This window comes from Limulus polyphemus, unplaced genomic scaffold (assembly GCF_000517525.1).
Source record: "Limulus polyphemus unplaced genomic scaffold, Limulus_polyphemus-2.1.2 Scaffold924, whole genome shotgun sequence".
Classification (NCBI taxonomy): domain Eukaryota; kingdom Metazoa; phylum Arthropoda; class Merostomata; order Xiphosura; family Limulidae; genus Limulus; species Limulus polyphemus.
In genome coordinates, this window is record NW_013666534.1 from 331,156 (window position 1) to 345,303 (window position 14,148).

Consider the following 14,148-nt stretch of genomic DNA (forward strand, 5'->3'; position numbering starts at 1 on the left):
CTGCTGTTCGAGCTGCCATTGTTGTAGGTTTTCTTGTAACTGCTGTTGTGTTTCTTCTTGTTTCTTTTCTTTTTCTGCTAACAACTGTTGTAATTTCTCTTCTCGTTCTTCTTGTGTCTTTTCTTGTTTATTTTCTCGTTCTTCTTGTTTCTTTTGCTGTTCTTGCATTGCTGCCATCAAGTCTGCTATGCTGTAGTTTGATTTGTCGCTTCTCGTTTCCAATTTTTTTTTGTCCCACTCTCTGACACCAATTTGTTACGTCTCCGTTCGTTAATCGATTTTCCGTAAATTCGTTCTGATGAAACGTTAGTGACACAAGTCCTTACTTAATAAAACTGGTTTATTCTTTCTGAATATAACTTCATGATACACTTGATTTCAACATTCGTGCTAAAACAAACGCTATAACGAACGTTAACTTCAACTTTCTCACTGCAGATCAATTACTCACTACCTACACACACATTATTGTCCCATCACGTTGTCACCCTCTTATACATACCAGACTACCCTATATCTAGTAATCTCCCGACAATTCACGAAGGTACAAGATATTTCCAGAAAGCAGGGGGCGTGACACTAGTCACGTGACCTCGCTGACGCAACAATATGTATAGTGAGGTGTTAGTCTAATATTGACCACTAAAGTCAAAGGTTGAACCTACTCTTGAGACAATCTACAGATCTCAAGATCCTGACCCCGATATAATTCCTTTTTAAAAAATACAGTATAGGAATTTGTCAGTGATACTGCTGTTGGAGGTCAAGGCTATAAATTTGTCACTTAAACAAACTATAGGTGACATATTTTTGATTCTGTTATCTTCAGAAATGAAAGTCATGAAGGAATTACTGAAACAAACCATGGAGGACATGTTTCTGATTCCATTACTGTACTCTTCACAGATTTCAGTGTTCTGAAATTCTCTTTGGTACTCTGTAAGAAGGTAAAGGCTCATAATCTGTCTTTGATACTGTCTGAGAGGAAAAGACACTGAAGTTTTGATTTATCAGATACACAGAGACCATAAGCCTAAATCTGTTATGCCTAATGCTTACAGATATCATGTTCTTGTATCTGTCTTTGATGTTTTTTTAAAGATTCAGACTCTGAATCAACCATGATACTGGCTTCAGAGGTCAAGGCTTTAAAGTCATCACTAGTCCTGTGTAAGGGTAAAGTTCTGAATTTCCCATTGATATTTTTTATAGATGCCAAAACCCAGATTTTCTTGTAACTGCTGTGTTCAGATTCCAGTTCCTTTATTTGTCACAGCTATCTAAAGAGGCAAAGGCCTTGATTTTATTATCCATATTCTTTTCAGATATTAACACTGTGAATTCATTATTGTCTCTGTGTTTGGTATTGTTTACAGAAATCAAGATTCTGAACAGCCATTAGTCATGGCTACAGAGGTCAAAGTCCTGAATTCACCATCTGCATATAAAAGCTGATTCTGTTAGTGTTACTGTCTTCAGAGAGCAAGACTGCCTATCACCCACTATTACTCTATACTAAACGGGGACTGATTAAGGACTTGGGTACTCAAGGAAAATTTTGTAGGGGCCCTCAGAACTGAACTTTGTAAATAAGTCAAATACAAGGCAATACTATTTGTTAACTGCAGTTTGAGCAATACACACAAGCACAAGCAATGAACAAATAGTATATTAAATAATAATTCTAATATATATAAAGTCATGAAATAATGAATTCTTTGTTATGCTGATGAGCAAATATTTATGAAAGAACAAACTGCAAGCACATGTTAATGAAAAAATTACAAAATAAGAGGTTTGTATGAAATGACTAAAATTGCACTTGAAATAGTTGCAAACATATGTTTTTACATGAGCCATCTTTTTTTTCATTTCGACCTGAGAGGCAGAGGAAATTACAACTATTTGCCCTCACCTCCTCAAATCTGGCCCTGGTATTAAGATTGATCCTCTAAGTTTGTCTTTAGCACCACATTAAAAAACAGAGCCCTGAAACTTTCACCAGTACTACCTTCAGTGGTCAAGGTCATTGATTTTCAATGATTGATTATATATATAAGGCAAGATCATGAATCAGTTATTGGTACTTAGTAGAGATCTAGTTCTTTGATCTGTTTGAAAATGTGATTCAGAAGTAAATACCCTGAATCTGTTTATGTAATCTTGAGTGCAGGATTCATTAACATATTAGTAATGTTAGCTTTAAACAACAACTAAAGTCTGTTGATATTCTAAGCACTGTTCCTAACTGTAAAATAACATTTTATTCATTAAGAGAAATACATTTACCATACAAATTAATAAGAAATTGTCAAAGTACCAAGTTATGTAAAACCATGGTCAATACACGTATGTGATTATAATAACTGCTATCTAGTCCAAGTGATAGGAGCAATGACACAGACACTCAATGTGGGTTAATTGCATGAACCATATATATAATTGGAATATAAAAAACCAACCACTCAGCTAATTTAAAAACTAGTTAGGAATTGGAAACTAAAGTAAAAATTAGAATAACTTGTTACACAGAAAGAAAATTATGTACACAGGATCTTTACAGTTTACAAAGTATAACATTTTGAACCTGTCTTTAGTATTGTTCAAAAGAGTTCAGATGTTATATTAACTTTCTTATCATTGGCAACTTATTTTTATATAACCTTATTCTGCAAGTTTTTGCTTATCATCATATGATTCATTTCTGAATAGAAAATTACAAATTTATTTTTTCAGTTTGAAATTAAATATGCTATTACTTCATGTAGGAGAACTACCAACACCTGCAAACATCACTCACCTTCCAGGACCTCAAGGTATACAAGGAGACATTGGTTTTGACGGACCAAAAGGTGAACCTGGTCCACGAGGACCACCAGGAGAGGATGGTATTCCTGGACTAGAAGGTTTATCTGGAATAGACGGGCTACCTGGGGAACCCGGACCTAGAGGTAAACTTATCCCATAAAAACAAATTAGTTTTCATATATAAATTTGATAAGTCACGATTTATTTTAAAGTTCCCTACAGTTCACAATATCATTTAAACTCTGATGTCTATAATGTCTTTAAATGTAATTTACTAGTTCCTCAACTAATAGTGTCATAAAATCGAATCCCTTATTTTGCAATAACTAAATATTTTATTAAACCATATTTTTTGTCTTATCAGGACTGACAGGACCACGTGGAGATAAAGGAAGCAAAGGACCAATGGGTTTTCCTGGAGAGCCAGGGCCTCCTGGTCCAACAGGATTCCCTGGGGCACCAGGCCTTCCTGGTTAGTATTGAAAGATTGTTGTATTAAATTGGTGCAGCCATAATTTATTACACATTATGTATTTCTCATTCCTCATCATATTTTGATACAAAGAGGTTATTTTTCATTCAGCAAAAATGTACTTATACAGAGAAAAACAAACTTTTGAAAAAGAGAATACAAATTTAAACATTTATACTACCTGTGCAAATTTTTCCATTATTATGTGCATTATAGTTATTGTAATTTTTCTAATAGCTTATAATGTTTTTGATCAAATAAATGCAAATAAAGACATTTTTATGTCTGTACTTCTATAGGACTTCAAGGGGACAAAGGTTTCCCTGGAACTGGACCACCTGGTCAGCCTGGTATACAAGGTCCTCCTGGTCCAAAGGGAGAACGAGGTTTGCCTGGTGCACTAGGACCTAAAGGTAATATTAATATTTTTTATATTAGTTTCCAAACACAAATTCAAATTGCATATGTACTAACTGTGTATGTTTTGTAGCAAAAGGATATGAGAACATGTGAAACAGATTTGTGGATCAACCATACTACGAATAGGTCAATTTGAGTTATTTTATGTTTGCTACATGCAGTTTACACTCTTATGGTTATTATGACCACCTTCATAATGTGTTGTATTGCCTGAATGACTACTCATTCTATGTATAATCTAAAGCCTTTGGGTAGAATAGAATAAAATCAATAAAAAGAAGCAAAGTAGTTGAACTGCAGAAATGAAATCATGATGTTCAACTAAAATTTAATTTGACAATTGAGAGCAAAAAATTAAGTCTTTCTTCTATGGAAATTTTAACCAGATCTAATACCTGTTGTAATATTATTACCTGTCTATGATTCAAGATTCAGAAGTTCTTTTAATTTTGGTGTCCTAAAAAAAGTAACAATTTACTACTGACAGTAAAAGCGTAGGTTAAAAAAAAAAATATTTTTTTGTAAATATGTAGAAAAATTAAAGTTAGGTATTCTGATAATACAAAATGTCAGAATAGTTACGAATCATAGATTTTATTACACTGTATCATTATAATGTTTGATAAGGAACTAACAATTGATAAATCAGATTCACCACAACAATACTAATGGATGTATTTGAACAGCAGTGCTTAATATAAATACAGTTCTTAAATGTGGGTTTTAATAAAGGGCTACCCACTACAGGACCAACACCAAGTAAGTTTAAAGAATTATATGCTTTAATATGAAACATCACTACAATTTGTTGCAGTTTAACAGTAAATTCCACAATAATTGAACCTCAGTTGGATTTATGAATATACTAATTGCAATACAATTGGAAAGAAAATGCCTTTTTTATTGGATTTCAAATGAAAATTAACTATGGCTTTACACTGCTTGAATTTTTTCAGTGATGAGCTAAATTCTAGGTGGTTTCAAAATGGATTGTTTTATATGTCTAATACTATATTTTCTCTAAGATGATGATTTAGTAATAAAAAAAGGACAATTGGGTGTAAGAATAAGGTCTTATAATCCTAAAAATTAGGTTCTGATATCTTTGTTGATCTCAGCAAAGATAGCTCATTGTGTACTTTATGCTTAAATATGAAGAAATAAATAAAAAAAAAATATATCAAAGAGGGACTTGTACTACTGCCAGGCTGGAGAGGCAAACCTACTGGCCACATTTGTACAAAGATGTAGAGCAGTGGTGTGAACACTGTATTTCCTGTGTGGCTGGCTCAGAGAAAGAATTGTTTGTGTCAGGGAAAACTGTCAGCAAATTATGGGCTGTAGATTTTAGAGAACTATTTTAGTTAAATGTGTAAAAATAAAGATGAACCAAAAATAAATTTGTACACAAAATAGACACATTTTCCTTATTATAATTTTATAAGTGGTTTGACCTTTCATAATATTATTGTAGGTGACCGAGGACTACCAGGAATTCCTGGTGTCAAGGGCAGTTCTGGAGCACCAGGATTGAATGGTCTAGATGGATTTAAAGGAGATAAAGGAGAACCAGCTAGAGAGGGACAGCCAGGCCCACCAGGACCTCCTGGTCCACCTGGTCAAGATGGATTGAAAGGTTTGGCAACGTGATATGCTTCAGAGTATTGTCTGTCTTATCAGGTTTTGTGTTTTTTTTTGTTGAATTCTTTACCACATTGTAATCAGATGTGACCTTTTCTGGTACACTTTCTAGTATTCACGATGCATAATCACATATATATTACAGACTTTACTGAAACATTTTTTTCTTGAAAAGGTGAAAGAGGATACCCTGGAGAATCTGGACCACCTGGTCCAACTGGACCTCCAGGGTTGCGAGGGGATAAAGGAGAATCTGGACTTCCAGGACTCCCTGGGATTGATGGAAAACCTGGACAACCTGGTTTGCCTGGAAGAGATGGGTATGATGGATTTCCTGGAGCAAAAGGTTTGTTGATACAAGTCTTAGTAATTAAACAATCTGCACATAATTTTATAGTGGCTATACAAAGATCTATTGTAGAGTTTCACATGCCTCATTTTTTTATAACAATTAAAATTATTTAATAGTAATAGTTTATTTTATAAAATTAGTTTTGCTTCTCATAATATTTATCATAAGCAATGTAATAAGAGTAAATAATTTTATGTTTTATATAATTTGTGAAGTTTCATTAATAAACAGAGGAAAAACCTTTTTTTTGAAGAAAATATACTTGGCAAATGATTTTGATATGTTCAGAAAGCAATAATTATAATGTCAAATTATGTTAAAAAGTATGATGTAATTTTTGACAGATTGTATATCTTAATGTGTTGTCATAAACAATCTTATTATATTTAGTTTTGAATTTTCTGAATATTTTTTATCCTTATGAACCATAATATCTTTCAATATTTAATTTCACAGGTGAAAAGGGTTTTCCAGGAAATGTTGGTTTTCCTGGCATACCGGGAAAGCCAGGAGAAGATGGTCTTCCTGGTATTCCTGGATCTAAAGGGGATAGAGGAATAGATGGTGCACCTGGTAGAGAAGGTCCTCCTGGTGTACCAGGAGAAAAAGGACAAAGAGGATTTCCAGGAATTCCTGGTAATAAGGGTCAACCTGGACCTGTGTCAGCTAAAGGAGTGAAAGGTGAACCAGGAATACCTGGTTTAAGTGGACCACCAGGAAACTCAGGCTTACCAGGTGCATTAATTGTTATCTGTAGTTATGTATGCTTCTGTAATGTGTTTTGTGTTTACCTTTAAGATAATATATTAAATTCCTGACAGATGAAATCAAATTTGAGAACAAAAAAAGCTGTATTAATGTATATTAAAGACTGTGCATTGATATAGAAAAAAATTTAAACCTCATATTTTCCTTTTTAGAAAAAAAAAATATTGGTTTGCTCTTTATAATTTATTTTAAATGTATATGTGATTGCTTATGAATTGTCTCCTAGTTCCAAATCAGTAGTTTATATTAAAGCACAATAAAAGAAAGGTCCTACTGTGAAAGACAATATATTAGCATATTGTTTATATCTGAAAAGTGTCCACTGTAGTATTATATTTGAAAAATTAAAAGTGTAGATAAATACTTTTGTTTGTATATGTTGACTACACTTTGACATATTTGCTTCGTTATAAGTATCTTAATTTGTAGGATGATTTTTTTTTCTAAAAATGTTAGATATTATATAGAATGTGACCCTGTTACAAAGTGTTACTTCATGCAATGATGAAAAATAGAAGTTTAACTGAATACAAATTTGGCTGTATTTGAACTAAATTTCGAATATTTTGCAATAACACTGTATAAACATAAAAAAAGGTTTATGTAGAATTATTGTTTATATTTGTTTTTGGTGGAAGTAAAGAACTCTATAAAATTTAATAAATAATTAAAATGAACATTTCATATTTATATAATTTTAAAAACTTCATTGAAGCCATCATTGGCTTCCACTATAAAAATACAGTCTACATGTACAGTGTTTCGATGTCCTGGAAACACAATTTAACATTCAATATTCAAGTACTTTAAGTATATACAAAACCTTTTTAGTAATGAACCAATTTTTGTTGAACCAGACTTTCAGTGTACTTTTTTAGATACTTTGTTATACTATTGGTGCCTAAAAGCATAAGTCCAGAGCTAAGAATACATTGTTTATTTAAAATGTCTTGAAACTATCTTGAGGTTCTTTCTGTTTATTTACTGTTTTAAAAAAAGTGTTAGACACAGGATACTAAGAATGGCTAATAAGGTAAAGTTATCGAATCAGTCAGTAGAATTGTTTATTAATATGTCCCTAACTTATTCAAATTTTTTTCAAACAACAATTTTCACTCTGTTTTGAAGATTTCTGATCAATTGTATATTTGAAATTAAATGTTACTGTTAAATTTCCTAAATTTCTTAAAACCAGGTCTAGATGGATTACCTGGTGAAAAAGGTGATAAAGGTTTACCTGGTAGAGGCCTTCCTGGACCACCTGGACTTAAAGGTGATAGAGGTCTACAAGGACCACCAGGCTATCCTGGACAACCTGGTGACAAAGGTGCTGATGGTTTACCTGGATTCAATGGCATGAAGGGAGAAAAGGTGAGTGAAATTGAAGATACCTTGAATTAGCTTACAATATTTCTGATGCACTTTATACCCAATTAGCATGAGGAGTCCCTAGTACAGCATTTCAACATAAGTTCCATCCATAATATAAATCACACCATTTTCAGACTATATATTTAGTTGTCATTAGTGCCTCATTGCTATTAATGATATCCCAAAACAAACATATAAACAACTTTATAGTCTCAGAACTTGGTATATTTCAAACTCTTGAGTGTCAATCTCAAAATGAATTATTTTTTTTTGCACTAACAGGAACATTTAGGAAAGTGAAAAGTATAATGATATGGTACTAAAATATAAACTTAAAATATTAAAAGTAATATGTTTAATAGAATTTCATTGAAATACCATGGATAACTACAGTAAAAGGACAGAAAACTAAATTATTGTGATTATATTTTGACCCATGATAGTATCAGTTATTGGATAAAAATTACCAGCCATAAAACATGATTGTAACAATACTGATAATTTCAAATACTTTCTTTTCGACTCATGAAAAGAGTATGTGAAAGATTACTTAGACATTGCCAACAAATAGTCTAAAAATGATTGACAACTGTATTAAAACACTGCCTAAGATCTCATTGTGAATTGTGTGTGATAACATTTGCTTTTACCATGAGATAAATAAACACAGAAGCTTGTAACTAAATAATACTGATGCACATACTAAGGATTTTGAATTTTCGGGTCTGAGGTTCATGTCCTGTTACTGCAAGATTGAGCTTCACACTTAGGAGCCATGGGTGTGTTATAAGAGTAATGGTAAAATCCTACTATTAGAGAGTTGGAAATGGGTGCTGTTGAGTAGCTGTCTTCTATCAACATCAGTTTAGAATTAGGTTTGCATGGCACAGGTAGTTATTGGATAACTTTGTGTGTATTTCCAAAACAAAAGTATGTCCTGTTAAAAATTGTCTTTTGTAAAGAACTAGTCCACCACCATCTATTGTCTGGTCACTGGGTACAATACTTCAGTTGTTTTTTTTCCTACCTGTTTTTTGAAACCAATCTGTCAGAGTTTTTTAACTATGAGAGCCACTATCTCCTGTGTGTGTATTTGCTGCTTCTCTTCTGAAAACAGTCCACCAGAATTTATTGTTTATCCTTACAAAGATCACTAACAGCAGTGAAATATCTATTTTCTCTCATATGTAACAACTCAATCAGCATTTAGTGCCTCATCCTGAAACTGGTCCATCAGAGTATACTGTGTTTCTCTGAAGCCAGTCCATTAGTATTTTCTGTTACCATGAGATTAGTCCATCAGAATTTGCATTCTTTCTTCACTGAATAGAACTGGTGTATAATTCCAAGAATAAACAATATGATTATTACCCTCCTTTAAAAATTACTTTTAGAGGCTGAATAACATGCAGCTTACCCTGGTCAAATGACACTTCTGTGGGGTTCACAACATATGCTCTAATATCCTATAGAAAGTTTATCCCTGGCACTTGTGAACTGTTTGGTCCAAGGGTCTCATCAGGTCTCCATTTGACCATTACCTTCTATAGCCATGCTGCTTTCTTTTGCCATTCCTATGGCAATGGGCAGTATGCTTACTGTAGAACCAAACAATATGCACCTATCTTGATCCAAATTAATTAAACTAATCTTCACTTTTGACCATTAGCATTCACTAACATTTCCATTGTCTTTCTTCAGGGACTTCTTTCAATTACAAGCATAGTACTAGAAATGGTGCAAATTACAAAGTTTCACAAGTTTGTTGCTACTTTCTGCCTCCCCCTTGTGAGTTTAAAGCCCACATTTTTATGGATCTTAAGCTGCTCCTTGTACTAAAACAATGTTCAGAAAATATTAAGAAAACTGTAGGCTTTGCTAAATATTTCAGTCTGCATTATTAAAAATACACTAGGTGCACCAAGTTTATACTTGTTATGTTATTTAAGCTACTGTCTGTAAATTTCATGTGCTTCTGATAATTTCACCTATTGAATCATTTGAATTCAATCAAATCAATATATTTCAAATCATTTTTACCAAAAAATCACAGGTGAAACTGTAGCATGAATATCCCCATTACATGTATCCTTCTATGAACATTCACTACCTGTCAAACATTTCAATGTTAAAATACTCTTCCAAATATTCAAGAAAATAACATTTTTTCAAATAATACTTAACATGTAAGTAATCACACTTAACCATATATTGCAAAGTCTTAACATCCAGATCAAATCATTTGTTTTTATTCACACGTGGCTTCATAATTGTATTATTATGCAATTGATTCATTGATGTTAAACAACACTCATAAATGACTGAGGTAAAGGGCTAACCCCTAGCACTTGGCAGAATGTCACTTTTCAAGAACTCAAACTACTATATACAAATATGTGCTTTTAACATTCCCACATAGGTTTTGGAGAACATTTGAAATGTTGCCCATTTTCATTGCCAGGCTTTAGTTTATTCCAAATGTTTACCATACTATGTTAATGGATTTACGCATCCAAAACTACTAGAAAATTTAAAAGTCAGTAACTCAACATGCTAGAATTGTTTGAAAGGATGAAAAAAAGTAAATAAATATTGTTACCTTGTACATTTTTGTGCAATGGAAATCACAGTTAGTAAATGAATGTACAGAAAGTACAAATGCCATTCTTATCTTCTCTATCAATAATATTTCCTTCTTCACTATATAGGTATAACAAATTTCTCCTAAGTAGGCTTATTCTCTGTAAATCTAATCTTGAGTGCTTTCACAAAGAGTTTATTGTATGTGGACTTATTCCTTGTTCCTTCAGGTGATATTTATAAGTGTTTCTCAGGTAAGATTAGAAATACAATTATTCTCTGGAATAAAATCTACATGTGTGTTGAGTCATGTTTAATTCATACTATATGTATATATATTTTTCTATTTTTGATAATAGTGACAATGTTGCTGAACATGTAAATATTATGGAGGACTAATCTATAAGTGTAGCTCAGATAGAAATGATGATGTTTAAAATACCTTCCATCTTTACATTCAGGTTGGTCCAGACTAGACAGTTGCTGCCAATTTCACTTTTTTTATCATTCAGCCAGTGCATATGCTTCACCATACTTTGTGAAGTAACTGATTCCTTCTAAGATGTAATAATTATGATGGTCTATTTTTGGTAGGGATCTAGCAATATCCAGGGCAAAGCCATCCCTGATATGGATTATTCTTTCTGTGATATGCACAAGCACAATCCTTATGATGTTGTTTTCTACCTCAGTAAGCATGCAGTCAGTAAAATTACTTCCCAAGTTTGGTTATTATGTGACACTTTCTGTTGTTTTCTGATCTGTGTATTTTGTGAATTTCAGAGAATCTCTGGTCATAGAGGTTTCATAACTCTAGATGCATCATAGATTGAGCATCACACTTGTATGGGATGTAACAATGGTATAGTACTCTTCCTCATATCTCTAATTGATTTGAACAATTGCCGGAAGTTTTGTGCCTTCCTACTCTGTTCACAAACCTGTGATGGTCACTCTTCACTTTATTACATAGCAAGAAGCACCCTAGCTAGATCTTGGTCTTTTAGCTGTTCTTCTCATAACTTTTCCTTCATTGTGTTTAGAATCTGTTGATAACTAGAATCTTCCCTATTTACATGATTTATCATCATGACTAAAATTTTCGGTTTCAAACCAGCATTATATCCAAAGACCAAACACACTGCAGACAGACAGGTTCTCACTTATCAGTAAGAATGTTCATGTGCATTTTCATGCAGCCTTCCTGGTTGGTAGTATACAGTGTTACTTCAGGATGAAACGTGGCATAACAATAATTTAATCTCTGCAACAACTATAGATTCAGGAAAGAAAAGTGTAGTGACTTGCTGTTGGTAAGATGAAAGAGACAAGACACAGTGCTGAAGTCAAAATATGATACTTTGTTATGAAAAATAAATTGAACAATCAAAGGTCATGAAAGCAATAGAGCTATTGTTTTGTTACAGAGTTGAAATGTAGGAAAAAAGCTTTATAAATGAAAACAATAAATGACAAATAAGTCAGAATGGACTTTAATAAAAATGAAGTTCTGTAGCTGACTAGTCAAAAGCTTGAATCACAAAAATAAAGTAGAAACAATTTAAGTATCCCTTGAAACAGTAAACAATTTGTACAACTAGATCATTGCAACAGAAAGTAATACCTAAATGATGAATATAGCACATGATCTCAACCAGATTTAGGTTTTCAAAATTATAACATAGAAAAAATTTTCAATTTTATATATATTTTAAAAGGAAGTGGTATTTATATACGACACAGCTAGAGAAGCTGTACTCATGTAATTTATTGTTTCTTCCCAGGATCACTTCATCAGTATTAATAACATTTTCCATAATGTTACTTCACTGCTATCAACTCTTTCTTGATCTCAGTCCATCACAGAGTGACAAAGCCAACCCTATCCATCCTCTCAGATCTATGGGGAAAAGAACACAAACCACCCATGATATCAAGATCCTTCTTATATATTTTACTAGTATCAGATATACTACACTTAGCATTCACAATAAGAAAACATTATTGAAGACCATATGGTTACTGATAATCAGGTGGTAATAGAACCGTTGCATGTAAAAGAATTGTAAATAACTGAAAAGATTTAACTTTATTTCAATAAAGAGAATAATTAACGTTTAACTGTATTTGATTAACTAAGAATGAAATAAAGCAGCACACAATCAACAGGCAATTATACAACAATGGGACTTCAGAAACTGCAGTTAGTCTAATGTGAAAGCACCAAAACTGCATTCACAGTACATATTCTGAACTTGGATGTTCCAAATCAGAACTATAATTTTTTTTATAGAAAGAAAAAATATATATTAGGAGAGCCAAGTATGAATTACTAGCTTACTGTTCCACCATTTTAGTCCTAAGACATTTAAATGTAATAGCCACCTACATACTACTAGTTATATATAACGTTATGTCTCTGTATGTTTGTTTGTTAATTTTTCTATGATACAAGTCTTTTCTTAAGTAAAACTTGTTTATTCTTCCTCAATACAACTTTGCAGTACACTTAATTTTCACCGTTACACACACACTATAGTTCACAACAATTCACTCACTTCCTACCGCGCTTGACTCAATTGTCTGTCTCTATCTCTGCCTGTCAACTATACTTCCGATCTCTGTATCTGCTATCCTCGGTTCCCGCCGACCGTAACTGCTGTCCTTGGTTCCCCACTCACTCTCTTTCTCTCCTTTGTCTAGCGCCCTTACATACGATAATACCGCCTCTTCTAGAATCTTCTAGGCTCTCAACACGTGCTACCAGCGTCACTTGACTTCCGCTGTCGTAACACACTAACGTTTATCGCGAATCTTCTAGAATACTCGTCACGTGACCCCCGCTGTTGTAACACTGCCCCTTCCTTGGTATTGTTCATCTTGAACAATAGCCACTAACATTAAACCAATAAACAATTGACAATAACTTAATTAAATGTACAGAATTTACAAACACAAAATCAAAATTCAACAAATTCTTTTAATTTTACGGGACGTATCGTCTTCCGTACTGGTCTCCGTCTCGTTGGCTTCTGCTTCACGTGGGGTTCATCTGCTTCATCAGGAAATGTCCTATCGTCGGTAACAGTCACATCAGTAGTAGTAACTTCATCAAAAGCTTCACCGTTTCCCTTCTCAAAACTGAGTAGAGTTTCTTCTTCGATGGTGGCTTCTTCAGGTGGCACGTCTTGAGCAGCATCATTTGTTCTGCTGTCCACTTCATCCCAACTGAAATGTTCTGGACTGTGATAATGCCAAAGCCTGTTGGCATGCACCACTTTTGGCTTACCTCGCCGACCACATTTTATCCGGAAAGTCACGTCTGAGAGACGATCCACTATGTCATATGGGCCTTCCCATGGAGAAGACAACTTAGGAGACTTCCCTTTTGTCTTCCTGGGATTATACAACCATACCTTGTCTCCTGATTCAAAGCTGACTTCAGTAGATCTCTTATCATAAGATAACTTCATCGAATCAGGAGACGTTTTCAAGTTTGAACGCACTTGATGGTGAATATCACCCATCCTTTCTGATAACACTTTCACAAACTCTAACACATTTTCAGGCAACTCTTCATAAGGTGGGCATTCTGTTAACAGATCCACTGGCAACCGAAGTTCCCGACCAAACATCAACTTTGCTGGAGTGCATCCAGTGGCTTCATGCTCTGCTGTCCTATAGGCCATCAGCAGTGGAGGTAGTATGACATCCCAGTCATCTTGGCGGCTATTGC

The 14,148-nt window shown here is 33.5% G+C and overlaps 1 protein-coding gene across 1 annotated transcript in view; it reads left to right on the top strand.

The window, feature by feature from the left end:
- Positions 1–14,148, top strand: part of LOC106461268 (collagen alpha-2(IV) chain-like) — a 145,930-nt gene that overhangs the window by 99,620 nt on the left and 32,162 nt on the right. Inside the window, exons 23-29 of the mRNA XM_013921078.2 lie at positions 2,769–2,951; positions 3,173–3,280; positions 3,580–3,693; positions 5,175–5,336; positions 5,517–5,687; positions 6,150–6,428; positions 7,657–7,832. Coding sequence (XP_013776532.1) covers positions 2,769–2,951; positions 3,173–3,280; positions 3,580–3,693; positions 5,175–5,336; positions 5,517–5,687; positions 6,150–6,428; positions 7,657–7,832 — 1,193 coding nt within the window. The remainder of the gene's footprint in view (positions 1–2,768; positions 2,952–3,172; positions 3,281–3,579; positions 3,694–5,174; positions 5,337–5,516; positions 5,688–6,149; positions 6,429–7,656; positions 7,833–14,148) is intronic.